We start from the raw sequence: 27,958 nt of genomic DNA on the forward strand, positions 1-27,958 counted from the left end.
CGGGCCGGCTCTAACGTCTGTACAGCACGATTTACAGAGCCCCGCTGCTGATCTGCGCTTGCCACACTTGGAACAGCGCTTTACTGTCTCCGCAGCCATCGCCGAAAACGGCCGTAAAATTCAAAATCGCCCCGATCGCGGGCCCACCCCAGAGGAGTCAGAAAACACTCGTACCTCACTGGACAGAGTATCACAGCTCCGGTCCCACAGAAAAAGGCAAAAAAAAAAACCTCTGTTCCAGCATCTAAGCGCTTTTTTTTTTTTTTTTTTTTTTTAACGCTGTGAGGAAAGCAGAGGTAAATACAACTCCAGAGTCTCAGGTGAGTGGGAAAGGCAAGGAAAGGGCGAACCTATGTGCCTGCATCCACTGTTGGTGGGGAAGGACAGGGAAAGCTAAGCAATGTGTCCACATCCACGGAGGTATGTATGGGTAAGGCAGGAGAAAGGCGAACCTATGTGCCTTTAAAGTGAAGCTGCTATTGCCTCCAACACCCCTGCTAACAACTGGCAAAAGCACAGGAGCAACCTCCAGGCAGATTTTAGATGGAGCTCGAGGAAGCTGCAGCCACTCTGCTAGGGAAGATAGAGAATACTGAAAAGAGGCAGTGGAGCAAGCTGGTATGAGGCACTGAAAAAAGTGTGCTATCTCCCTCTGCTGGTTGATGGACACAACCCATCTGTAATGGCTGCATTTGCTTGATGACAAGGAAGATACAGATGTTCAAATATTTGAAAGGTATTAATCCGCAAACGAACCTTTTCCGGAGATGGCAAGGTGGTAGAACGAGTGGTGGATGCTTGGAATGCCCTCCCGTGGGAGGTGGTGGAGATGAAAACGGTAACGGAATTCAAACATGCATGGGATAAACAAAGGAATCCTGTTCAGAAAGAATGGATCTGTCTTGCTCCGCCAAAGGTTGAGCAGATTACGGGTGTGAGCTCTTGGATCCAGCCGGAGACGGCGGAGTAAACCCCTCCCTTCTCAAGAGGACAGCCGACCCACCCCCACTCTTCGCCTGGGAAGGCCGCCATTCCCCGAAGTTGAGCCTCCAGGTACGGGCAGCCTACAGGGCTTCGGGAACAGGGGGCGGACAGGCTTCTGGAAGAAGCAGACAGTGAACAAGGAGAGTCAGTAGCAGGCAGTGGTCGAGACAGGCAGCGGTCCAGGAGAGTCAGTAGCAGGCAGTGTTCGAGACAGGCAGCGGTCCAGGAGAGTCAGTAGCAGGCGGTGGTCGAGACAGGCAGCGGTCCAGGAGAGTCAGTAGCAGGCAGTGGTCGAGACAGGCAGCGGTCCAGGAGAGTCAGTAGCAGGCAGTGGTCGAGACAGGCAGCGGTCCAGGAGAGTCAGTAGCAGGCGGTGGTCGAGACAGGCAGCGGTCCAGGAGAGTCAGTAGCAGGCGGTGGTCGAGACAGGCAGCGGTCCAGGAGAGTCAGTAGCAGGCGGTGGTCGAGACAGGCAGAGTCTGATAGCAAGGTACAGAGTTCCATCCAACGATGCGGAGCTCTTGGGAACGAGAAGCCGAAGCACTGGCCAAGAGGAGTGCTGCTACTTAAGTAGGCCTTCCCATTAGCGTGGGGCCCCAGCTGGTGCTTCCTGCGGATGAGCGTTCCAGTATCCAATCCCAGATGACGCCAGTCACCGCTTCCCCTGCTTGGCCACACAACCGGAAGAGACGCCGGCTATCCACCGCCGGCGCCATGTTGCAGGGGTTCCATAGCGGAACTGGAAAGCCGGCCACCAGCGGGAACAACCGGCGATCCTCTGCCGCCGGACTAAGGTAATGGCCGCCTTTCCCTTCTGGAGGGCGATGGCCGGCCACCGAAGGACACGCGGCGAAGGCCGACCATCCCTGGCGGCCCCAGGTCCCATGGTTCCCCGGCGCCAGCGGCGAGCAGGCGCGCGTTGGTCCCGGCGGAAGACGGGACAGTATCCCCCCCGGAAGACCCCCTTCCTGCCCGGTGTCCGGGTTTCTGTGGATAGCGTAGATGAAATTCCTGTACTAGGTCCGGAGCGTGTACATTGGAATCCGACTCCCATGAGTTATCCTCTGGGCCAAAATGTTTCCAAGAGATGAGGTAATACAGTCTCCCTCTTTTCCACTTGGAGTCTACAATCTCCTGAACCTCAAACTCAGGATCTGGTTCAGAATCCGGAATCACTGATGCCTCCCCTCGTGGATGCCAGCGGGACTTCTGAAATGGTTTCAGGAGGGACACGTGGAATGCATTGTGTACCCGCAGAGACCGGGGTAGGCGAAGCCGGTAGGTGACAGTTCCAATCCGTTCCTGAATGGAGAAGGGTCCGAGGAAGCGTGGCGCTAGCCGTCGAGATGGCAGCCGGAGCCGCAGGTGCTTGGTGCTTAGCCAGACCTTCTGCCTCGGTTGGAATACAGGAGCGGGGCGTCGGCGGCGGTCCGCGTATAGTTTGTACTTGGCAGCCGCCCTCCGCAGCTGCTCGCTGACCACTTTCCAAGTGTCCTGCATACTATTCAGGACCTGCTGTACCTGAGGAATATCTGGTTCCGAGGAGATAGCCGGAGGTAGCCGGGGGTGCCGGCCAAACACCACTGAGAATGGAGACTGCTGGGAGGCTGAGTGTAGGCTATTATTGTAGGCGAATTCTGCCCAAGGAAGGAGTGCCACCCAGTTGTCCTGGCGGTTGTTCACAAAAGCTCGGAGGAACCCCTTCAGGGTCTGGTTAATTCGTTCCACCATCCCGTTAGTCTGAGGATGGTAGGCTGACGAGAAATGTGCCTTGACTCCTAAGGCGGCACATAACGCCTTCCAAAACCGGGAGGTGAATTGGGTCCCCCGGTCGCTAATGATCCGTACGGGGAGCACATGCAGGCGGAAGATGTGCTGGACGATGCAGGTGGCCAACGTGGCTGCCGAGGGAAGTCCCCTCAGGGGAATGAAGTGGGCCATTCTGGAGAACCGGTCCACTACCACCCAAATGACCGTATGCCCCTGGCAGCGAGGTAAATCGGTGATAAAGTCCATGGAGAGCTCCTCCCAGGGGCCTTGTGGTACCGGCAAAGGCTGGAGTTCCCCCCACGGCTGCTCTACCGTTGACTTGGTCCGGGCGCAAACGGGGCAAGAGGACACAAATTGAAGCACGTCCTGTGCCATCCGTGGCCAGTGGTACTGTCGTGCGAGTAAGTGCAATGTTTTATGGAACCCAAAATGCCCCGTGAACGCTGACGAGTGGGCCCAGTGCATCGCTCTCCTCCGGTCTTGGCGAGGTACCAACGTTCCAGTAGGTACTAGGGCCGTAGGCATGGCGGGCAGACATTCCGGGTTCAACATAGGCTGCGAGTTCTCAGGCTCCTCGGGGACCTCGAACGCCCGGGAGAGGGCGTCGGCAAGAATATTCTTTTCTGCGGGCCGGAACATTAGGCGAAACTGGAATCGGGCAAAAAATAGGGACCACCGAGCCTGTCGTGGATTGAGCCTCTTGGCTCCTTGGAGATACAACAGGTTCTTGTGGTCGGTTATTACTGTGAAAATATGTTCGGCGCCCTCCAACAGATGCCTCCATTCTTGCAGGGCCAACTTGAGGGCCAGGAGCTCACGATCCCTCACAGTGTAGTTCCTTTCGGCGGGGGAGAACTTTCGTGAGAAGAAGAAGCACGGCAGTCATTTCCCTGCGGACGTGACTTGAGAGAAAATGGCCCCGGCCCCCACGGCCGAAGCGTCCACCTCCACCACGAAAGGTTTACTCGGGTCTGGACTTCGGAGGATGGGAGCCGACAGGAAAGCCCTCTTTAGAGCAACAAACGCCTCCACCGCCGGGGCTGGCCAGTGCTGTACATCCGCTCCCTTCCGGGTGAGAGCAGTCAAGGGCGCCGTGACCAGGGAGTAGTGCTCAATAAGGTAAAATTATGTATAATCATACCTGATAATTTTCTTTCCATTAATCATAGCTGATCAATCCATAGACTGGTGGGTTGTGTCCATCTACCAGCAGGTGGAGATAGAGAGCAAACTTTTGCCTCCCTATATGTGGTCATGTGCTGCCGGAAACTCCTCAGTATGTCGATATCAAAGCTCCATCCGCAGGACTCAGCACTTAGAGAATTACACCCACGAAGGGACACTCTGCCCAGCTCACCACCGCCGAAACGGGGGAGGGGAATTAACCCAGCTCATCCCCACACAAGTGGGGGAGGGGAATCCGTCCAGCTCATCCCCGCGGAGCGGGGGAGGGACACCACACCCGCCGATGCGGGGGGATCTGGCTTATCCTGCAACCGCAACCGCGGGAGGAGCTGACTGACCCTAACACCGCCGAAGCGGGAGGGGTACAAAGCTGCCCTACAGCCGCACGAAGCGGGAGGGAGTGCCGGCAGAATTTATGTCTCAATCCAGCCCCGTAAAACGGAGGGGAGAGGAATGCAGCACCTCACTGTAACACAAAGTCGTCTCAACTCTTGAAGAATCCAAGTGAAAGAAGAACTTGAACACGAAGTCCTCCTGAAGTAACTGAAGGCTAAACTTGAACCTAAAATTCAACCAGAATATAAACAGTACAGATATCTGGGAGGGGCTATGGATTGATCAGCTATGATTAATGGAAAGAAAATTATCAGGTATGATTATACATAATTTTACCTTCCATATCATCAAGCTGATCAATCCATAGACTGGTGGGATGTACCGAAGCAGTACTCACCCAGGGCGGGACATAGAAATCCCTGACCTCAACACTGAAGCTCCAAACCGGGCCTCCGCCCGTGCAGCCACAGTCAAACGGTAATGCTTGGAGAATGTATGAGCCGAAGCCCACGTTGCCGCCTTGCATATCTCTTCCAAGGAGACGGATCCGGCCTCTGCCATCGAGGCCGCCTGAGCTCTCGTGGAGTGAGCCTTCAGCTGGATAGGCGGCACCTTCCCCGCGGCCACATAAGCCGCTGCAATGGCTTCCTGGACCCATCTTGCCACTGTAGGCTTAGCAGCCTGCAGACCCTTACGAGGACCTGCAAACAGGACAAACAGATGATCCGATTTCCGGAAATCATTGGTCACTTCCAAGTATCTGATGATGACTCGTCTCACATCCAGATATTCAAGAGCGGAGTACTCCTCTGGGTAGCCCTCCCTACGAAAGGAAGGGAGACAGAGCTGCTGATTCACATGGAAGCGAGAACCAATCTTGGGCAGGAAGGAAGGCACTGTGCGAATAGTCACTCCTGCCTCAGTGCACTGCAGAAAAGGCTCTCGACATGAGAGCGCCTGGAGCTCGGAAACTCTTCTGTCTGAAGTGATAGCCACCAAAAGACTGCTTTCAACGTCAGGTCTTTCAGAGATGCCCTCGACAAGGGTTCCAAAGGCGGCTTCTGCAATGCTCTTAGCACCAGGTTGAGATTCCACGCAGGCACCACTGAGTGCAGAGGAGGGCGCAGGTGATTAACTCCCTTGAGAAAGCGCACCACATCTGGCTGCGAAGCCAGGGAAGCACCCTTCAGGCGGCCCCTGAAGCAAGCCAGAGCCGCTACCTGGACTTTAAGGGAACTGAGCGACAGGCCTTTCTCCAGACCTTCTTGCAGGAACGCCAACACTAAAGAAATTGGAGCAGTGAAGGGAGAAAGTGAGCCTGCTTCACACCATGCTGCAAAGATACGCCAAACCCTGGCGTAAGCAGTAGAAGTAGAGCGCTTCCTCGCTCTCAGCATAGTGGCGATGACCTTGTCTGAGAAGCCCTTCTTCCTCAGACGCTGCCGCTCAATAGCCAGGCCGTAAGACCAAAGGGAGAGGGATCCTCCATCACCACGGGACCCTGATGTAACAGGCCCTGCTCCACTGACAGCCGCAGAGGATCGTCGACTGAGAGCCTGAACAAGTCCGCATACCAGGGACGTCTGGGCCAATCCGGACCCACCAGGATTACCCTGCCGGGATGCTTTGCCACCCGGTCTAGCACCCTGCCCAACATGGGCCAGGGCGGGAACACATAGAGGAGCTCTTGTGTCGGCCACTGTTGGAGAAGAGCATCTACTCCCAGGGATCGAGGGTCCCGTCCTCTGCTGAAAAAGCGCGGCACTTGGCCATTGGCCGATGACGCCATCAGATCTAGGCTCGGCTGGCCCCAGCGCTTCGTGATGTCCAAGAACGCCTGAGCAGATAGTTGCCACTCTCCGGGCTCCAAGGTATGGCGACTGAGAAAGTCCGCCTTGACATTCATGACTCCGGCAATGTGGGCCGCTGAAAGCTGCTCCAGGTTCGCTTCCGCCCACTGGCAAAGACTCATAGCCCCCTTGGCTAGAGGGGCACTCTGGTACCTCCCTGGCGGTTGATATAGGCCACAGCCGTGGCATTGTCCGACAGGACCCGTACAGGCTTCAACACGAGTACCGGGATGAACTCCAATAACACCAAGCGAATGGCTCTGAGTTCCAGGAGGTTGATAGACCACTTGCCTCTGCAGGAGACTAGAGCCCCTGCGCTGTCCTTCCCAAGCAGTGGGCTCCCCAGCCCATCAAAGAGGCGTCTGTCGTGACGACAATCCACTCCGGGGTCACCAGAGGCAATCCTGCAGACAACTTGTCTGTCTGCGTCCACCAGCTCAGCGCCTTGCGCACTGCTGGGTCCACGGGAAGGCGCCACAGCATAATCCTCCGACATCGGAGTCCAGCGCAGCAGCAGAGATAGCTGTAGTGGTCTCATATGAGCCCTGGCCCAGGGCACTACTTCCATCGTGGCCGTCATAGAGCCCAACAGCTGCACGTAGTCCCAAGCCCGAATAGGAGAGGCTACTAGGAACTAGTCCACCTGAGCCTGAAGCTTGACAATCCGATTGTCTGGCAGGAACACTCTGCCCACTTGGGTGTCGAATCGAACTCCCAGATACACCAGGGACTGAGTCGGGCGCAGCTGGCTCTTCTTCCAGTTGATGATCCATCCCAGGGAGCTCAAAAGAGCAACTACCCGGTCCATAGCTTTGCCGCACTCTGTATAAGAGGGGGCTCGGATCAACCAGTCGTCCAGATAAGGATGGACTTGTACTCCTTCCTTTAGCAGGAAGGCCGCTATGACCCCCATTACTTTGGAAAAGGTCCACGGAGCAGTAGCCAACCCGAAAGGGAGGGCTCTGAACTGGAAGTGTCGTCTCAGGACTGTAAAACGCAGAAAGCGTTGGAGAGGAGGCCAGATGGGAATATGCAGGTACGCTTCCTTGATGTCCAAGGAAGCCAAGAACTCTCCTGCCTTCACTGCCGCTATAACAGAGCGGAGAGTCTCCATGCGAAAGTGCCTCACTTTCCAGGCCCGATTGACCCCTTTGAGGTCGAGGATAGGCCGGACAGAACCTCCTTTCTTTGGAACCACAAAGTAAATGGAGTAACGTCCCTTGCCAATCTGATTTTTTGGCACCGGAACGACCGCACCCAGGCGGATCAGGTTGTCCAAGGTCTGCTGCACTACCACAGCTTGACCGGAGACTTGCAGGGAGAGAGTACAAACCCGTCTCTTAAGGGTTGGCAGAACTCTAGCTTGTAGCCGTCTCTGATGACTTCCAGCACCCACGCGTCTGAAGTTATAGTGGTCCACTCGCCCAGAAACGAGGACAGCCGTCCTCCAATCTGCACTGGGGCGTGGACCAAGGCCCCGTCATTGGGTACGAGACCCTGGGGGAGGTCCGGAGGGAGCACCTCCGGGACGGCGGTCTCTGCGAAAGGAATGCTGCTTGGGGGAGAAATTCCTCTTGAAGGAAGAGGGGGCAGAGGAACCCGACTTGCCCGGGCGGTATGGAGGTATCGGGACGAGTACTAACCCGAGCCCTGACCTCTGGTAATTTCTTGCCCTTAGACGTGCCGAGATCGGTCACGATTTTGTCCAGCTCGACCCAAAGAGCAGCTTGCCTTTAAAAGGCAATCTAGCCAGGTGGGATTTAGAGGCGTGGTCAGCAGACCAATGTTTCAGCCAAAGCCACCGCCGCGCAGAGACTGTCTGAGCCATGCCTTTAGCTGAGGCTCTCCAGACATCATACAGCAAGTCTGCCAAATAGGCTAAGCCCGATTCCAGGGCCGGCCAATCAGCCCTCAAGGAATGATCCGAGGGGGAAGCCCGCTGCACCATAGTCCGGCACGCCCTTGGCCACATAGGAGCCGCAAACTGAGGCCTGCAAACTTAAAGCAGCTGCCTCCAAGGACGACCTTAAGGCCGCCTCCAATCTTCTGTCTTGGGCGTCCTTTAGGGCCGTGCCACCTTCCACCGGCAACGCCGTTTTCTTAGTCACCGCAGTGATTAAAGAATCCACGGTAGGCCACAGATAGGCCTCACGTTCACTCACAGCCAAAGGATAGAGGCGGGACATAGCCCTAGCCACTTTAAGGCTCGTTTCCGGGACATCCATTGAGCCGCAATTAAGGTGTGCATGGCATCATGCACGTGGAAGGTTCTAGGCGGGCGCTTCGTCCCCAGCATAATGGCAGAGCCAACAGGGGCTGAGGGAGAGACGTCCTCCGGAGAGGAAATCTTCAAAGTGTCCATGGCCTGTAACAACAGGTGGGCAAATCCTCTGGGCTAAAAAGCCGCGCTGCAGAGGGGTCATCCGCTCCATCCGAGCGGGGATCTATCTCCTCCAAGGAATCCGCAAAGGATCGTTGGGAGACCTCAGACACGCTGCCCTCATCTACATCGGAGGAGACAAAAGTCCTCCAAGGCCTGGAAATCAACCCGAGGGCGTTACCTCTGGGAACCTCAACCTCTTTATCAGAAGAGGGAGCAGGGGCAGCGTTTGCATGAGGAAAACCTGATGCAGCAGCAAAACAAACTCGGGGGAGAAACCCCCCAGACTGTGCACTTCCGCAGCCTGGGCAACAGCCCTAGACGCACTCTCAACCGGCGCTCGCAATAGCGGGGGAGAGACATGCTGCGCATCCAAAATGGCGTCCGGCGCGAAACTCCGTGAAGGAGCCGCGCGGGAAGAACGGCGCTTAACTTTAGCCGCTTTTGTGCCGTCGCCCAAATTAAGGGCGTTCATGGCATTAATGTCTCCAACCTCAAGGGCGGCCCCGAAGAAGCCGTCCGAGCCGCGTGGCCGGCCAAGATGGCGGAGGCGAGGAGCGGGGGATGGGCGTTTATGGCGGGAAAAAACCGCCACGCCGGAGGAACGACCGGGGACATTCATCGGTCACTAAACTATCACCCATCAAGGGCGAATCAGGTTGTAAAACCCCCGCATCCCCTCTAGAAGCGCTCCAGCGATCCGGGGAGCGACCCTTTGCGCCCTCGCCCTCCGACGCCATTGCCACGAGGAGAAGAATCGGGGAACCCCCTGCCCGCTATAAAAAGGTAAAATTACCTGCTTGCCGCTCCGAGCTGTAACGAACTGGTGTCCCAGTGAGTAGCTGCAATGAACGTTTAAAGAAACGTCGAATTAAACGCCTTTAAAGACGTTTAAAAATATATATATTTTTTTTTTTTTTTAAACGGAGCCAGCGGGAGGGGGGAGAAAAGGAGGGACCTGGCACCACCAGGTTTGCACTTGCTCAAAAGAGCCCTCAACCCCAGGCCTCAACAAAACCTAAGGATTAGGCTTGGAGGCCTAGCCAGAGCTGCTGCTGTGTGTGACCACCACCTGCTGAGATAGAGAACATACTGAGGAGTTTCCGGCAGCACATGACCACATATAGGGAGGCAAAAGTTTGCTCTCTATCTCCACCTGCTGGTAGATGGACACAACCCACCAGTCTATGGATTGATCAGCTTGATGATATGGAAACTGGCGATAATAGTTGGCAAAGCCCAAGAATCTTTGTAGGGCCTTCAAGTTCTGCGGCTGCGGCCAGTCTCGAATCGCTTTCACTTTGTCTGGGTCCATTTGGAACCCATGCCCGGAGATAATATAGCCCAAGAAGGGCACCACTACCTGGTGAAACACGCACTTGCTTAACTTGGCATATAGTTGGTGTTGCCTTAGGCGCCTGAGGACTTCGGTTACGTGGTCCACATGTTCTTGTGGAGAGCGGGAAAATACTAGGATGTCGTCCAGGTAGACAACAACAAATGAGTAGAGGAGATCATGAAACACGTGGTTGATGAACTTTTGAAAAACCGCCAGGGCATTACATAATCCGAAAGGCATAACCAAATACTCGAAATGCCCCTCATGCGTATTGAACACGGTTTTCCACTCATCACCCCGCCGAATCCGTATAAGATTATACGCTCCTCTCAGGTCCAGCTTCGTGAATACCCGGGCTCCCTGGAGTCTGTCAATTAACGCTGGAATTAATGGCAACGGGTACCGGTCCTTAATTGTGATGGCGTTCAGGCCCCGGTAATCGATACAAGGCCTGAGGGTTCAGTCTTTCTTGCTGACAAAGAAGAAACCGGCTCCCGCCGGGGAGGACGATGCTCGGATGAATCCCTTCTCCAGATTTTCTTGAACATAGGCCCGCATGGCCGCTGATTCCCCCCGGGAGAGGGTATACAACCGCCCGGGAGGCGGCATCTGGTCCAGCATAAGATTAATAGCACAATCAAAATGCCGGTGCAGGGGCAACCTGTCCGCCTCTACTGGGTTAAAGATATCCGCGTAGGCCTGGTATTCCTTAGGTAAGGTCGCCTTGCAGGCCAGCAGTTTCCCCGGGGTGGTTGCCAGTACCGAGCAGGGGCTCCCTTCCGGGGTTAGACACTGCTCTAAGCAATACTTTCCCCAGCCCCATATGCCCCGACATCCAATCAATCAAGGGTGAATGACGGCGTAGCCATGGCAGGCCCAACACCAGGGGATGAATGGACTTAGGCATTATCAAGAATTGGATCTTCTCCTGATGCTGCTGGGCTACTCTTAGGTCCACCGGCGGAGTGAGTCGTGAGATGGGATTGGGTAATACTGTTCCCTGAATGGACGTCACCTGCACAGCCGGGTTGCACTCCTGCGCCGGTAGTTGCCATTGCTCAAACAGTTCCAAACTGATAAAATTTCCCCCAGCCCCTGAGTCTAACAGGGCTTGGGTCTGGATCGAGTGGTCTTGCCACTGGAGGGTCACTGGTATGGTGAACATATTGTCGGGAGGGGGCCCCGGGTGACCCAAGACCAGCCCCCTCACGGGGCCTTGGGTTCGGCGTTTCCCGCCGGTCGAGTAGGACACGCCTGAATCAAGTGTCCCGCTTCCCCACAGTAGAAACACAGGTTATTCCGGCGTCGCCGGTTACGCTCTGAGGCAGCCAGTCACTGCCGGCCCACAAGCATAGGCTCCTCCGGAACACTGCCCTGCCCAGCGGAAAGGTCTCGAGGTGAAGGAACCCTCCGGGGTCGCGGCCCAGGAGCTGCCGTCCTGTGCTGTTTGGCCCGTTCCCGGGCCCTCTCCCGGAAGCGCGTATCAATCCGGGTACAGAGCGTGATCAAAGCATCCAAGGTGGAGGGAAGGTCCCGTCTGGCCAGTTTGTCCTTGATGCGACCCTGCAATCCCTGCCAAAAGATCGCGGACAGGGCCTCAGAGTTCCACCGCAGTTCTGAGGCTAAGGTACAGAACCGCACGGCATACTCGCCCACGGTTCCGGACCCCTGCTGAATCCGCAGGAGTTCCGAGGATGCGGAGGATGGTCTTCCCGGAACATCAAAGACGAGCCGGAATCGGCGCTGGAACTCTTCGAAGTCTGTAAGCATGGGGTCCCGTTGTTCACAGAGGGGTGAAGCCCAGGCCAAGGCCGGCCCGGTGAGTAGGGAGATCACATAGGAGACCTTCGTTCGGTCTGAGGTGAAGGCCTCCGGTTGCATCTCGAAGTAGAGATTACATTGGTTCAGGAATCCCCGGCAGTTCTCGGGGGTCCCATTGAACTGACTAGGCTCGGGAAAGCGGGGCCCCGAAAATGTGGCACTTGTACGGGAACCCGCTGGTGAAGCCTGCGCCTGGGTTTGCCTGGAGTTGATCTGTGAACACACATTCTGGAAGGCCCCCGAAAGGGCATTCAATTGTTCCTGTTGCTGCTGCAGGATCCTCGCCAGGTCCCTCAAGTCAGGTGGAGTCGGCGAGCTCATGGCTTCGGCTTACTGTCTTGCTCCGCCAAAGGTTGAGCAGATTACGGGTGTGAGCTCTTGGATCCAGGCAGAGACGGCGGAGTAAACCCCTCCTTCTCCAGAGGACAGCCGACCCACCCCCACTCTTCGCCTGGGAAGGCCGCAGTTCCCCGGAAGTTGAGCCTCCAGGTGTGGGCAGCCTACAGGGCTTCGGGAACAGGGGGCGGACAGGCTTCTGGAAGAAGCAGACAGTGAACAAGGAGAGTCAGTAGCAGGCAGTGGTCGAGACAGGTAGCGATCCAGGAGAGTCAGTAGCAGGCAGTGTTCGAGACAGGCAGGGTCCAGGAGAGTCAGTAGCAGGCGGTGGTCGAGACAGGCAGCGGTCCAGGAGAGTCAGTAGCAGGCAGTGGTCGAGACAGGCAGAGTCTGATAGCAAGGTACAGAGTTCCATCCAACGATGCGGAGCTCTCGGGAACGAGAAGCCGAAGCACTGGCCAAGAGGAGTGGTGCTCCTTAAGTAGGCCTTCCCATTAGCGTGGGGCCCCAGCTGGTGCTTCCTGCGGATGAGCCTTCCCGTATCCAATCCCCGATGACGCCAGTCACCGCTTCCCCTGCTTGGCCACACAACCGGAAGAGACGCCGGCTATCCACCGCCGGCGCCATGTTGCAGGGGTTCCATAGCGGAACTGGAAAGCCGGCCACCGGCAGGAACAACCGGCGATCCTCTGCCGCCGGACTAAAGTAATGGCCGCCTTTCCCTTCTGGCGGGCGATGGCCGGCCACCGAAGGACCCGCGGCGAAGGCCGGCCATCCCTGGCGGCCCCGGGTCCCACGGTTCCCCGGTGCCAGCGGCGAGCAGGCGCGCGTTGGTCCTGGCGGAAGACGGGACAGGATCCTCACAAGCTTAGCCGAGATTGGGAGGGCGGGGCTAGTGCTGGGCAGACTTTTACGGTCTGTGCCCTGAAAATGACAGATACAAATCAAGGTAAGGTATACACAAAAAGTAGCACACGAGTTTATCTTGTTGGGCAGACTGGATGGAACGTGCAGGTCTTTTTCTGACGTCAGCTACTATGTTACTATGTAATTTTGCAAATAAAATGCCATATAGCGAATGCTACATACCTGTAGAAGGTATTCTCCGAGGACAGCAGGCTGATTGTTCTCACTGATGGGTGACGTCCACGGCAGCCCCTCCAATCGGAAACTTCACTAGCAAAGTCCTTTGCTAGCCCTCGCGCGCCCGCGCGCACCGCGCATGCGCGGCCGTCTTCCCGCCCGAAACCGGCTCGAGCCGGCCAGTCTTCTTTTGTCCGCACTCGGTACGGTCGTGTTTTCGCCGTGTCGAGCCCCGGAAAGTCGACCTCGCGCGTCCAATTTGTTTGAAACGTGTTTTTTTCCTTCGGGAAAGCTTTGTCCTTGTCGGGAAGTGCTCCGGAAACCCCCCGCCGGGTTTCGTGTAAATCCTCCCCGTACTTCCAGCTTTTTTGCCCCGGTAAGTTTTCTTTCGTCGTCGGGGTAGGCCTTTTTTCGGCCTCGGTCGAGATTTTTTCTCCCTCTAAATTTGGTGCTTCGAATTTCGCCATTTCGGCTTTTGATTTCGCCGGCGTGATTTTTCCGCCCATGACATCGAAGCCTTCCAGCGGCTTCAAGAAGTGCACCCAGTGCGCCCGGGTTATCTCGCTCACTGATCGACACTCGTCGTGTCTTCAGTGTCTGGGGGCCGAGCACCGCCCTCAGAACTGCAGTCTGTGTTCCCTGCTTCAAAGGCGGACTCAGGTAGCGAGACTAGCCCAGTGGAACGTGTTGTTCTCGGGCTCTTCGTCGGCATCGGCACCGGGATCTTCGAGTGCATCGACGTCGTCAGCGTCCAGACCATCTTCCTCGGCCGCCCCTGCATCGAGTGCATCGAGGCATCGGGCCTCTGCATCGGCGCCGAGACATCGGATAGCTGCATCGACGTCGGTGGTACCAGGACCTCGTCTGCTGATGTCGTCGGACGGTGGTGCATCGGGTGGAGTGCAGGTGAGGGCTGTCCATTCCCCTGCTGGTGGCGGTGAGCCCTCGGGTGGGTCTCCGCCTACCCTGAGGGCTCCTGCGGTACAGCCCCCCCGAGATCGACCTTCTTCAGTCTCGGCCCCGAGGAAGCGACGGGTGGATTCGACGTCCTCCTCGTCGGTGCCGGGGAGCTCCGGTGACATGCTTCGGAAGAAATCGAAGAAGCATCGACACCGGTCTCCTCCCCGTGTCGGCACCGAGAGCTCTGGGTCGCCGAGGGATTCGGCACCCAGCAGGCATCGGCACCGAGAGGACCGCTCACCCTCTGTTCAGGAGGTGTCGATGCGCTCCGCTCTGGACAGCCCGGAACAGCCTCCACGCCCGGAACAGGTACTGACGTCGACGCCTGCATCGACCTCTCAGCCTTTCTCTGCAGCCGCTCTAAACGAGAGCCTCCGGGCCGTTCTCCCAGAGATTCTGGGAGAGCTGTTGCGCCCTACCCCTCCGGTACCGGCGGTGCTTGCGCCACCGGTACCGTCGAGCGTGGCGCCGGCTGGCCCATCGCCCAGGTTGAGGTCCCCGACGTCGGTACCGCGTGCGGTACCGACCGCGGCCACCTCCCAGGAAGGCTCCCCGACTACGTCGGCGGAGGGAGCTTCGCCGATGCGGGCGAGGGAGTCTACCTCTCGACGCCCCCATCGTGGACAGGGTTCCACGGAGTCGAGCAGGGCGAGGTTGCAGACACAGGTCCGTGAACTTGTGTCTGACACCGAGGGTGAGGCCTCGTGGGAGGAAGAGGAAGATCCCAGATATTTCTCTGACGAGGAGTCTGGGGGTCTTCCGTCTGATCCCACTCCCTCTCCTGAGAGACAGCTTTCTCCTCCCGAGAGTCTGTCTTTTGCCTCCTTTGTCCGGGAGATGTCTACGGCCATCCCCTTCCCGGTGGTTGTGGAGGACGAGCCCAGGGCTGAAATGTTTGAGCTCCTGGACTATCCTTCTCCACCTAAGGAAGCGTCCACTGTTCCCTTGCACCATGTCCTGAAGAAGACATTGCTTGCGAACTGGACCAAACCATTAACTAATCCCCACATTCCCAAGAAGATCGAGTCCCAGTACCGGATCCATGGGGACCCAGAGCTGATGCGCACTCAGTTGCCTCATGACTCTGGAGTTGTGGATTTGGCCCTAAAGAAGGCTAAGAGTTCTAGGGAACATGCTTCGGCGCCCCCGGGCAAGGACGCTAGAACCTTAGACTCCTTTGGGAGGAAGGCCTACCATTCCTCTATGCTCGTGTCCAAGATCCAGTCTTACCAGCTCTACACGAGCATACACATGCGGAATAATGTGCGGCAGTTGGCGGGCTTGGTTGATGCTCTTCCCCCTGAGCAAGCCAAGCCTTTTCAGGAGGTGGTCAGGCAGCTGAAGGCGTGCAGAAAATTCCTGGCCAGAGGAGTTTATGACACTTTTGATGTTGCGTCCAGGGCCGCTGCTCAAGGTGTGGTGATGCGCAGGCTCTCATGGCTGCGTGCCGCCGACCTGGAGAATAGAGTCCAGCAGCGGATTACGGACTTGCCTTGCCGTGCGGATAACATTTTTGGCGAAAAAGTCGAGCAGGTGGTAGAGTCTCTCCACCAGCGGGACACCGCATTCGACAAGTTCGCCCGCCGGCAGCCTTCAGCTTCTACCTCTACAGGTAGACGATTTTTCGGGGGAAGGAAGACTGTTCCCTATACTTCTGGCAAGCGTAGGTACAATCCTCCTTCCCGACAGCCTGCGGCCCAGGCTAAGCCCCAGCGCGCTCGCTCTCGTCAGCAGCGTGCGAATCAGCAAGGCCCCGCGGCTCCCCAGCAAAAGCAAGGGGCGAGCTTTTGACTGGCTCCAGCAGAGCATAGCCGACATCCAAGTGTCAGTGCCGGGCGACCTGCCTGTCGGAGGGAGGTTGAAAGCTTTTCACCAAAGGTGGCCTCTTATAACCTCCGATCAGTGGGTTCTCCAAATAGTCCGGCAAGGATACACCCTCAATTTGGCCTCTCAACCTCCAAATTGTCCACCGGGAGCTCAGTCCTACAGCTTCCAGCACAAGCAGGTACTTGCAGAGGAACTCTCCGCCCTTCTCAGCGCCAATGCGGTCGAGCCCGTGCCATCCGGGCAAGAAGGGCTGGGGTTCTATTCCAGGTACTTCCTTGTGGAAAAGAAAACAGGGGGGATGCGTCCCATCCTAGACCTAAGGGCCCTGAACAAATATCTCGTAAAAGAAAAGTTCAGGATGCTTTCCCTGGGCACCCTTCTCCCCATGATTCAGCAAAACGATTGGCTATGCTCTCTGGACTTGAAGGATGCCTACACACACATCCCGATACTGCCAGCTCACAGACAGTATCTGCGATTTCAGCTGGGCGCACGCCACTTCCAGTACTGTGTGCTACCCTATGGCTCGCCTCTGCGCCCAGGGTGTTCACAAAGTGCCTAGCTGTGGTAGCAGCGGCGCTTCGCAGGCTGGGGGTGCACGTGTTCCCATATCTCGACGATTGGCTGGTGAAGAACACATCCGAGGCAGGAGCCCTGCAGTCCATGCAGATGACTATTCGCCTCCTGGAGCTACTGGGGTTTGTGATAAATTACCCAAAGTCCCATCTTCTCCCAGTGCAGAAACTCGAATTCATCGGAGCCCTGCTGGATTCTCGGACGGCTCGCGCCTATCTCCCAGAGGCGAGGGCCAACAACTTGTTGTCCCTCGTCTCGCGGGTGCGAGCGTCCCAGCAGATCACAGCTCGGCAGATGTTGAGATTGCTGGGCCACATGGCCTCCACAGTTCATGTGACTCCCATGGCCCGCCTTCACATGAGATCTGCTCAATGGACCCTAGCCTCCCAGTGGTATCAGGCCGCCGGGGGTCTAGAGGACGTGATCCACCTGTCCACGAGTTTTCTCGAAACCCTGTATTGGTGGACGATTTGCTCCAATTTGACTCTGGGACGTCCCTTCCAAATTCCTCAGCCTCAAAAAGTGCTGACCACGGATGCGTCTCTCCTGGGATGGGGAGCTCATGTCGATGGGCTTCACACCCAAGGAAGGTGGTCCCTCCAAGAAAGCGATCTACAGATCAATCTTCTGGAGTTGCGAGCGATCTGGAACGCTCTGAAGGCTTTCAGAGATCGGCTGTCCCACCAAATTATCCAAATTCAGACAGACAATCAGGTTGCCATGTACTATGTCAACAAGCAGGGGGGCACCGGATCTCGCCCCCTGTGTCAAGAAGCCGTCAGCATGTGGCTCTGGGCTCGCCGTCAAGGCATGGTGCTCCAAGCCACATATCTGGCAGGCGTAAACAACAGTCTGGCCGACAGGTTGAGCAGGATTATGCAACCTCACGAGTGGTCGCTCAATTCCCGTGTGGTGCGACAGATCTTCCGGGCGTGGGGCACCCCCCTGGTAGATCTCTTCGCATCTCAAGTGAACCACAAGGTCCCTCAGTTCTGTTCCAGGCTTCAGGCCCACGGCAGACTGGCGTCGGATGCCTTCCTCCTGGATTGGGGGGAAGGTCTGCTGTATGCTTATCCTCCCATTCCTCTGGTGGGGAAGACTTTGTTGAAACTCAAGCAAGACCGAGGCACCATGATTCTGATTGCTCCCTTTTGGCCGCGTCAGATCTGGTTCCCTCTTCTTCTGGAGTTATCCTCCGAAGAACCGTGGAGATTGGAGTGTTTTCCGACCCTCATCACGCAGGACGAAGGGGCTCTGCTGCATCCCAACCTCCAGTCCCTGGCTCTCACGGCCTGGATGTTGAGGGCGTAGACTTTGCCTCTTTGGGTCTGCCAGAGGGTGTCTCCCGCATCTTGCTTGCTTCCAGGAAAGACTCCACTAAGAGAAGTTACTTCTTTCATTGGAGGAGGTTTGCCGTCTGGTGTGACAGCAAGGCCCTAGATCCTCGCTCTTGTCCTACACAGACCCTGCTTGAATACCTTCTCCACTTGTCTGAGTCTGGTCTGAAGACCAACTCCGTAAGGGTTCACCTTAGTGCAATCAGTGCATACCATTACCAAGTGGAAGGTAAGCCGATCTCAGGACAGCCTTTAGTTGTTCGCTTCATGAGAGGTTTGCTTTTGTCAAAGCCCCCTGTCAAGCCTCCTACAGTGTCATGGGATCTCAATGTCGTTCTCACCCAGCTGATGAAACCTCCTTTCGAGCCACTGAATTCCTGCCATCCGAAGTACTTGACCTGGAAGGTCATTTTCTTGGTGGCAGTTACCTCGGCTCGTAGAGTCAGTGAGCTTCAGGCCCTGGTAGCCCAGGCCCCTTACACCAAATTTCATCACAACAGAGTAGTCCTCCGCACTCACCCTAAGTTTCTGCCAAAGGTTGTGTCGGAGTTCCATCTGAACCAGTCAATTGTCTTGCCAACTTTCTTTCCCCGTCCTCATTCCTGCCCTGCTGAACGTCAGCTGCACACATTGGACTGCAAGAGAGCATTGGCCTTCTATCTGGAGCGGACACAGCCCCACAGACAGTCCGCCCAATTGTTTGTTTCTTTTGATCCCAACAAGAGGGGAGTGGCTGTAGGGAAACGCACCATATCCAATTGGCTAGCAGATTGCATTTCCTTCACTTACGCCCAGGCTGGGCTGGCTCTTGAGGGTCATGTCACGGCTCATAATGTTAGAGCCATGGCAGCGTCGGTAGCCCACTTGAAGTCAGCCACCATGGAGGAAATTTGCAAAGCTGCGACGTGGTCATCTGTCCACACATTCACATCTCATTACTGCCTGCAGCAGGATACCCGACGTGACAGTCGGTTCGGGCAGTCAGTTCTTCAGAACCTGTTTGGGCTTTAGGATCCAACTCCACCCCCCGAGGGCCCTGTTTGTTCTGTTCCAGGCTACACTCTCAGTTAGTTGGTAAATTTTTTAGGTCAATCTCAGTTATGTCCTCGCCGTTGCGAGGCCCAATTGACCAATGTTGTTGTTTTGAGTGAGCCTGGGGGCTAGGGATACCCCATCAGTGAGAACAAGCAGCCTGCTTGTCCTCGGAGAAAGCGAATGCTACATACCTGTAGAAGGTATTCTCCGAGGACAGCAGGCTGATTGTTCTCACAAACCCGCCCGCCTCCCCTTTGGAGTTGTGTCTTCCCTTGAAGTGTATTGTCTTGCTACATACTGGACTGGCCGGCTCGAGCCGGTTTCGGGCGGGAAGACGGCCGCGCATGCGCGGTGCGCGCGGGCGCGCGAGGGCTAGCAAAGGACTTTGCTAGTGAAGTTTCCGATTGGAGGGGCTGCCGTGGACGTCCTCTGCCGCCGGACTAAAGTAATGGCCGCCTTTCCCTTCTGGCGGGCGATGGCCGGCCACCGAAGGACCCGCGGCGAAGGCCGGCCATCCCTGGCGGCCCCGGGTCCCACGGTTCCCCGGTGCCAGCGGCGAGCAGGCGCGCGTTGGTCCTGGCGGAAGACGGGACAGGATCCTCACAAGCTTAGCCGAGATTGGGAGGGCGGGGCTAGTGCTGGGCAGACTTTTACAGTCTGTGCCCTGAAAATGACAGATACAAATCAAGGTAAGGTATACACAAAAAGTAGCACACGAGTTTATCTTGTTGGGCAGACTGGATGGAACGTGCAGGTCTTTTTCTGACGTCAGCTACTATGTTACTATGTAATTTTGCAAATAAAATGCCATATTAAAAAATACACTGCTATGGCAGCACAGATATAGCATGCAGGAGGTATGAACAGTTTGTAAAATCATTCATAATGCGTGCATTATATGCGTGAAATACAGTATCTGTTACAATGCAACAGTAAATGACTTACTACTACTACTATTACTATTACTACTACTATTTAGCATTTCTATAGCATTACTACTATTTAGCATTTCTATAGCGCTACAAGGCATACGCAGCGCTGCACAAACATAGAAGAAAGACAGTCCCTGCTCAAAGAGCTTACACTTTGTAATGCTAAAGCAGGGTTTCTCTACCTAGTCTTCAGGATACACCCAGCCAGTCAGATTTTCAGGATACCCATAATGAATATGCACAAGATAGAGTTGCATAGAATGGAGATATCCTGAAACCCTAACTGGCTAGGTGTGTCCTCAGGACTGTGTTGAGAATCCCTGTGCTAAAAAGTAATCTAAATGTGGTTCATGGTTACAGCTGCTGGTGAATTTTTCAAATCAAACTGTTTCATTTCACAAGTAACAGACTGCAGGTTAAATGTCTGAAGATGAAAAATGTTTCTGCACACAATATCCCTTCTTAACTCAGTGACTTTTGGCAGCACGCACATGTGCCTGTGCCAGGCAGGAAATCCAGTTTGTGAGCCTGCTAGTCAGGCTGGTGCACACTTGAAATGGCACACATGTAAATGCTAGTTATCGTCCAGTAAAGGAAGCTGCTTACTTGGCAGCTTCTGCTTGATCACCCATATCTTGTATATTACCACCGTGAGGAAAAAATATTGAGAACGCAGACAAGCACCTTGTAAACAGATTACCAAATGGAGATTAGCCTTTTGCAAAAGTAATTAGATATTACTCATTCTACAGTATGAGCTCAAAAAGGATGACACTTTTAGTGTTATACTCCAACACAAAAGGATACTGCTCCCAATCAGGGACACCAGACGAGATACAGGAAGAGGTCTGTCAAACACAAATCGAGAATCTAGACACTCCTGACGCATGAAATGACTGTCAAAGAGAAAATAAAGTTTGGCAAACACAGTAGAAACTATAAAGACATCTGTATTTCACTGAGCAGCTTCCACCTGCTTCTCTGGGCTTCTAGCTCAAAAGGAGCCATGACTGAAATCGGGCACCATAAGCCATTTTTACCAACTATTCATATTCATTCCTAACCTGCTCTGAGTTCAGTTATTGCAGCCGAAGTCCTCAACCACTAGCTCCATTCAGAATCCTACAATCATGAGCCCTAAACTGGACCACTAGGTGCTGTTATTGTACAATGACTAAACTTCCTTCTTCTCACTAGTGGGTGAATGATCGAAAGCCCTACGCTGTTCCAAACAGCGCTCTAAAAAAAGCGCAGGAACAGTGCAGGGCTTTACTGCCCCTATGATCAGAGATAATAGTGCGAATAAATTTGTATGCTATTATCTCTGATCATAGGGTAAAATGTGGGAGGACTTTGCCAGAGCATGCGCTCAGACACAATCCTCCCGCATTTGACAGGTCTGGGCTGTCAAAAACCCAGACCTGTCAAACATAGGGGCTGGAGGTCCATGGGACCACCAGACCCTAATTACGCCCACCTCGCGCCAAGCGAAACGAGGGCTGGAGGCCCATTGGACCTCTGGTCTCCCTGAACCCCCCCCCCCCGACACAAGTTTGGGGGGAGGGGATGGAAATCCAGTGGGTCTCTAACCCCCCCCCCCCCCCCCAGCATCCCCTCATATGACCCTGGTGGCCCAGTGGGTCAATCTCCCCCACCTGGTGATCTAGCGGCACTTCCCCACCCAGCGCTGCCTCGAAAATGGCAGCGCCCAGTCCAGTGCACCCTGGGATACGCTGAGGGAGTGGCCCTCACACTTTATATGGTGTGAAGCCCCGCCCAGCACATTTCAGGATGCACTGGGCAGGGCACCACCATTTTCAAGGCAGCGCCAAAGGAAGAGGAGGGAGGATATATCCCTCCTCCACCAGATCTCCAGCCCCCTGAACTTGTGTCGGGGGGACCGGAGGTCCACCGGACCTCCAGCCCCCTGTCGTTGGTGGGGGGGTGGGTCAGGTCGGGGTTCCTGCGAAGGGGGGGGGTTGCTGTATTGGGGGGAATGGGGGCCTGCTAGCATGCAAATGCATGCTGGACAGGGCTCACCATTCCTCCCCAATAGTCTGCAAACCCTAACGCCAGCTCTGAGCTGGCATAGGGTTTGGCATGCTGGTCGCTGATCATTGGAGATGAATAGGTTTAGCATGCATTTGCATGCTACCTGCGCTAAGAGCCCTGTTTTGCATACATCTGCATGCTAGTTGCATTCAGAGCCCATAAGCGCGTTGTTTCACGCGCTCAGGGGCTCTGATAATGGGGCAGTAGCAAACGCAGGCACTAGTATGGCGCTAACACCCTCTAGCGCCTGTGTTTGCTTCTTATCATCAGCCCATAGCAGAGGCTGTGAATGCTATTCAGCAGTAGGGCACCCTAAGAATAAAAGGTCCCAGGTATACATCTCACCGTTACCCCCTTATATTGTATGGCGAGACCTCTAAAACCCACCAAAAACCTACTGTACCCAACAGTACACCACTACAATAGCCCTTATGCTTGCAGGTGTCACACATGTGTAGGTACAGTAGGTATTTAGTGTTTCACCACAAGTGTACCAGTTCAAGTGGAATATGGGCCTGGGTCCCCTTCACTACAGTGCACTGCACTGACCACTAGGCTACTCCTGGGACCTGCTAATAGGAATGGCCATAACATCTGAAGCCGTCAGAGGATGATATGTACTGTTTCTTTTACATCTTTGGGGGGTGGGAGGGGGTCTGACTACTGGGGGAGTAAGGTCATTTAGGGGACCTTTTGGTCACTTATTTGTGACTGAAACAGGTCTAGACAAAAATGTCTTAATTTTAGTCCTAGACATTTTCATTTTGTTCCATTATTGCAGAAAACATCTATCTTTTATGCTAAAATGGAGGGTAAACATTAAGGCTTTGTACTTTCTTTTGACCCAGTAATTCCTGCTTAATTGGAATCAGTTGTAACATTCAGCTATTGTGAGCTTACCTTCACAACCACCTAAGGATTCCCCCCCCCCCCCCCCCCCCCATTTCAATAAATTCTCCCCTTCCAGTCTTCCTAGTCTGATCAAGTAGCAATGGTCTAAGGGGCAGAAGCCATGCACCATATCACCTTCTGAAAGAATTTTGAATTGTAAACCTGGCTACCAGGCATCACCATTAATAATAGCCATAAGTACATAAGTATTGCCATACTGGGAAAGACCAAAGGTCCATCAAGCCCAGCATCCTGTTTCCAACAGTGGCCAATCCAGATCACAAATACCTGGCAAGATCCCAAAAAGTACAAAACATTTTATGTTTAATCGTTTTTATTGCAGAAAAATATATGACATTACAATAACGCAATTATCACAGACTTGTTTTTATCAACATCCCCCCCTACCGACACCCTCCCTTTCCCCCCATCTTATCTTGTATCCCCCTCCCTCCCTTTATCCCTCCCGCCCTACTTATGCAAACACTAAGGTACCCTTAATAATTAACAAGTCTGCTCCTGGCAACCGGGGTCATTGTATTGAGAAAAGGGCTCCAGATGTACAAAACATTTTATACTGCTTATCCCAGAAATAGATTTTCCCCAAGTCCTTTTATGTTTCAATGGTTTTTATTGATGACACATAGAAAAGCACAATCCATCTTAACATAGCTTGTTTCAATACAGGTCAACAGAACTCAATAAAATAACATTTCTGAATTAATACTTTCGTGTAGCCATCAAATGTTTATAACTTTTTCCCCCCCCTTCCCCCCCCCTTTCCTACTCCCTCCTCCCTTCTTATGTACCCCTCTAATGTGTCCCCCCCCCGTGCACCCTCTTTAAATGTACTATTAGTCATAGTTTATTAAGGATTAGACTTCTTCCCCGTTGTGTTAACTTGGCCAAGTAGGGGTTCCAAATCCCAAGAAATCGCAGCTTGCGTTTATAAGAGCCTCTGGCCTCTAGAGCTTCCCAAGTAAGTACCTGATGTATTTGATTTCGCCAATGCCAGTATTCAGGTTTGTTCTGTGAGGTCCATTGTTGCAAAATGCACTTTCTTGCTATTAAGCAAAGTTTACGGCATAGCAAAGCATCACCTGTTCTGAACCCACTAAATGCGTCCGGACAATCGAGCACTACCTGAGCGGGTGTACCCTGTATACAATTTGGCATCATGAGAGAAAGAAAAGCCACCACCCTCTTCCAAAAACATCTTATAAGCGGACATCCCCAAAACCCATGATATAGAGAGTTGTCGGCTAGGTTACACTTCAAGCAAATGGGCGTCCTTATTCCACCTGCGCGGAATAGCTGCACTTGTGAAAAGTAGGCTCTGTGTATAACTCTGTACGCGCATTCTCTATATCCTGCGCCAGTGATTAAGTGTGTTATATTCTTAAGATGTGTTGCTATATCCCAAGATGCTAAGTCTTGGCCTACATCTACCTCCCAACGCCTCTTAAGCTGAGCCAGCTCTTTTCCAGGTACTAATGACCAAATTTTCTTTTGTAAATTCGAGATGGAGGGAGCCTCATTAGAAACTTCAGCAAATAGGTTTAAAATTTTTTCTCCCAAACGAAATTGAAGTGACACCTTATTAAGAGAATTAACATAATGTTTCAACTGACAATGTGCAAAGGTGTCACCCCACCGAATTAACTCTTGAGGGATTAGATGATTTAAAAGTTTAAGCTCTCCTGTGTGGCTTACCACTGTCTCCAGGCTAGTGAAGCCCTGTGCTTCCCAACGCACAAAAACTGAATTTTCTTGTCCGGGTCCAAACATCGGGTTCCCTCTAATCGTTAAGAGTTCCGACACCTGTGGGTCTCCCCCCAAAAGTTTCCCCAAAAACCTCCATGCATCTCGTACAGGTCTCAAAAGAACAGATTTACCTCCCAAATGTGCCAGTGATGGACCATCCCCATGCAACAACGAGACCAATTGGTATGGTTTAAACAATTCCCTTTCTATGCCCAGTGGTGTATGGTAATCAGAGAGACAAATCCAATCACGTACCTGTCTCAAGTTACATGCTATGTTATAGAATTTAATATTGGGCAGTCCTATACCACCTTGTTTCCATCCCCCCAAAAGTAAGGGCAACCGTATCTTTGCCTTTTTATAAGCCCAACAAAACCTCGTCACCAATCTATAGAACAATCGTATATCCCTCTGTATTAATCTTATTGGCAGTGTTTGCATAACATATAGCCATCTAGGAAGAATTACCATGCGTATCAAGCACAATCGACCTGACAATGACAGTGTCAACGCCTTCCAAGCATCCAACTGCTGCCTTGTTTTCTCTAACAGCCATTGCATGTTGGTTCTTTGTATGTCCACTGTCCTTGCAGTCAGTAGTATACCCAAATATCGAAAGGAGCTCTCCACCCATCGTAGTGGAAACTGTCCCACCCATGTTCTACGGGTCTCTGCTGTTATAGCCAGTGCTTCTGATTTATCGTAATTAATTTTAAATCCTGAGTATGTTCCAAATTCTAAGAATATTTCCAATAAGTCTGCCAGTGATTCCCGAGGCTTAGTGAGCACCACTAGCAGATCATCAGCAAAGGCTGCCACTTTAAATTCTTGATCACCAAACTTCACCCCACTGATTGACGTACACGAAGAGATATCGCGGATCAAAGGATCCATATATAGTGCAAAAAGTAAGGGTGAGAGTGGGCAACCCTGCCGAGTTCCCCGTTGAACTTTAAATACTTCGGATTGCAACCCATTCACCCACAATTTAGCCTGTGGCGCTTCATATAGAACTGTTATCGCCCTCATAAACCACCCCTGAAATCCGTATTTTCCTAAAACAGAAAACAAAAAAGGCCACTCCACCCGATCAAATGCTTTTTCGGCATCAAAGCTGATCATAATGGCTGGGTCACCCGTGTTCTCTAAACGTTCTAGGGAAGCTAAAATACATCTAAGGTTTCGAGTTACCGACCTTCCTTGAACAAAACCCACCTGTGCCTCGTGGATAATACTTGGAAGCACACGTCTCAACCTGTTCGCCAAGATTTTTGCAAAAAGCTTGACCTCTTGGTTAAGAAGCGAGATTGGCCTGTAAGATGTTGCTAGGGTGTGATCTCTTTTAGGTTTAGGCAGTACTATTATTTGGGCTAAATTAAGATGTTTTGGTAACTGGCCATACTCTACCCAGGAATTAAATGCTGCAGTTAAAGGTGAAACTATAGAGTCCCCCAATACTTTGTAAAATTCTGCCCTTAAGCCATCCGGGCCCGGAGCTTTGCCAAGCTTGCAGCTTCCTATGGCCCAGCTCACCTCATCGCTGCTAATAGGAGCATTCAAGGCCTTACATTCTTCCTGTGATATATGCGGTAGCCAGACATTTTCTAAATAGAGGTCTTCGCTAATTCCACTTTCCTCTCCTGGCTTATACAGTTGCTGGAAAAATTTCTGAAAGACATCTCTTATTTCTTCATCTGCGTGACATAGTTTACCCGCATCATCTCTAATAGTTAGTATATGTCTGGATACGTTCTTGGAATTAATCAAATTCGCTAGCATTTTGCCCCCTTTATTCCCATATCTATAAAGTTGGAATTTGTAATATGCCTGCGACTTAACTGCCCTGTCATGTAGTAAAGTATTCAACGCAGTCTGGGCACTTATAATATTTTGTCTAATCTGGTGAGTGGGCTGTTCCCCAAATTTTTTCCGTAAACCAGTTATATGTTTTTCTAAGCGTAAAATTTCATTATCTCTGGTTTTCTTGTGGTGACTGACATAACTGATTATGTCTCCCCTTAGTACCGCTTTTGCAGCTTCCCAAAATAAAGCAGCCCTATCTTTCATCTCTTCATTATTATGTGAATAATCCTTCCACTTGTTTACAAGGAACTCCCCAAATTTCCCATCTTTATAAAGGTAGCTAGGAAAGGACCAACCTCTTCCCTTTCCTCCTTGATTCCCCCCTTTCCATGTCATCGACACTGCTGCATGATCTGAAATTATACAAGGGCCAATCTCCGCTCCCATTACATCTGAGAAATTCTCACGTGAGGCTAGTAAGTAATCAATCCTAGAATGAGTCTCATGTGCTCTGGACTGATGTGTATAATCCCTTTCTGATGGATGGAGAACTCGCCATACATCTATAAGGCCCAATATTGAGCAGAAATCTGGCAGTCCCCTCATTTTCGATACCCCTTGCCCTGCCGGGGGATTAGATTTATCCATCTGAGGATTCCAAGCCGAATTAAAGTCTCCCCCTAGTACCAAAGGTGTAGATTCTATTTTGGACAAGATTGTAATTAAATTTTTATAAAATTTTTGGTCAAGTTGGTTTGGGGCATATATACTACCCAGGAGCAACTGTTGTCTGTTTATTGTTGCCCGGCAGAAAATAAAGCGACCGTCTGGATCCTTCACAATGTTATTGATTTGCATTGCCACCCCTTTTCTGACTAAAATGGCTACTCCTCTTTTCCGTCCCACTGCCGCTGAGGCCACACAATCCCCTACCCACCATTTTACTAATTTGGCATGTTCACTGTCTGACAGATGCGTCTCCTGCAGAAACACTATATCTGCCTTAATACGTTGTAAATACTGCAATATTTTAGATCTTTTTATGGGGGAGTGAATACCCCCCACATTCCACGTAACTATCTTAACCATGTTCCTTATAGAAAGTATTACTTAACCCCAATTATTTAACATCATATCTGGGGAGAAACCTGCCCAGCCACTGGTCCCCCCCCTCCAGTATCTCAAAGTTTTCATCAACACGTACATCATAATAAGTTGCTTTTGCAAAAGATTCATTCCTAATCTTCTTGTCTGGTGCACTTTCCTAAATATCCCTCCCATCCCCCTTCCCGTCCCTCCCCAATACATCCCAACCAAATTCCCCTTCATTCCCCAACTATCCCTCTGCGAGATCTTAGTCACTATTGACACCTCCCCCTCACCCCGCATCCAACCAACCAATATTAACTTATGTGTTAGCCCTTCTTATTTATTTATTTAACCAAATTATTGCTTCATCTCTTCCTTCGCCAATACTCCATCTCACTTATTGTACAGATTATATATTGTAAATAACCTCCCCCAGATCTATATTTACCCAAAGAAACAGTTGTAACATTTTTAACCATTCTATCATTATTCCCGCCCTCCCCGACTTAAGCCAGGGTGAGCAAGCACCATTCCTCAGTGCCATCAACGCTGCAGACTTTGATCACCATCAATTTGCTTAAACCTTTTCATGGCGATCAAAACAATAT

The 27,958-nt window shown here is 52.8% G+C and overlaps 1 protein-coding gene across 1 annotated transcript in view; it reads right to left on the minus strand.

Moving 5' to 3' along the window:
- Positions 1–27,958, minus strand: part of PSMA1 (proteasome subunit alpha 1) — a 123,236-nt gene that overhangs the window by 22,537 nt on the left and 72,741 nt on the right. The window contains exon 5 of the mRNA XM_030201041.1: positions 20,559–20,647. Coding sequence (XP_030056901.1) covers positions 20,559–20,647 — 89 coding nt within the window. The remainder of the gene's footprint in view (positions 1–20,558; positions 20,648–27,958) is intronic.

This window comes from Microcaecilia unicolor, chromosome 4, assembly GCF_901765095.1.
Source record: "Microcaecilia unicolor chromosome 4, aMicUni1.1, whole genome shotgun sequence".
Taxonomy (NCBI): domain Eukaryota; kingdom Metazoa; phylum Chordata; class Amphibia; order Gymnophiona; family Siphonopidae; genus Microcaecilia; species Microcaecilia unicolor.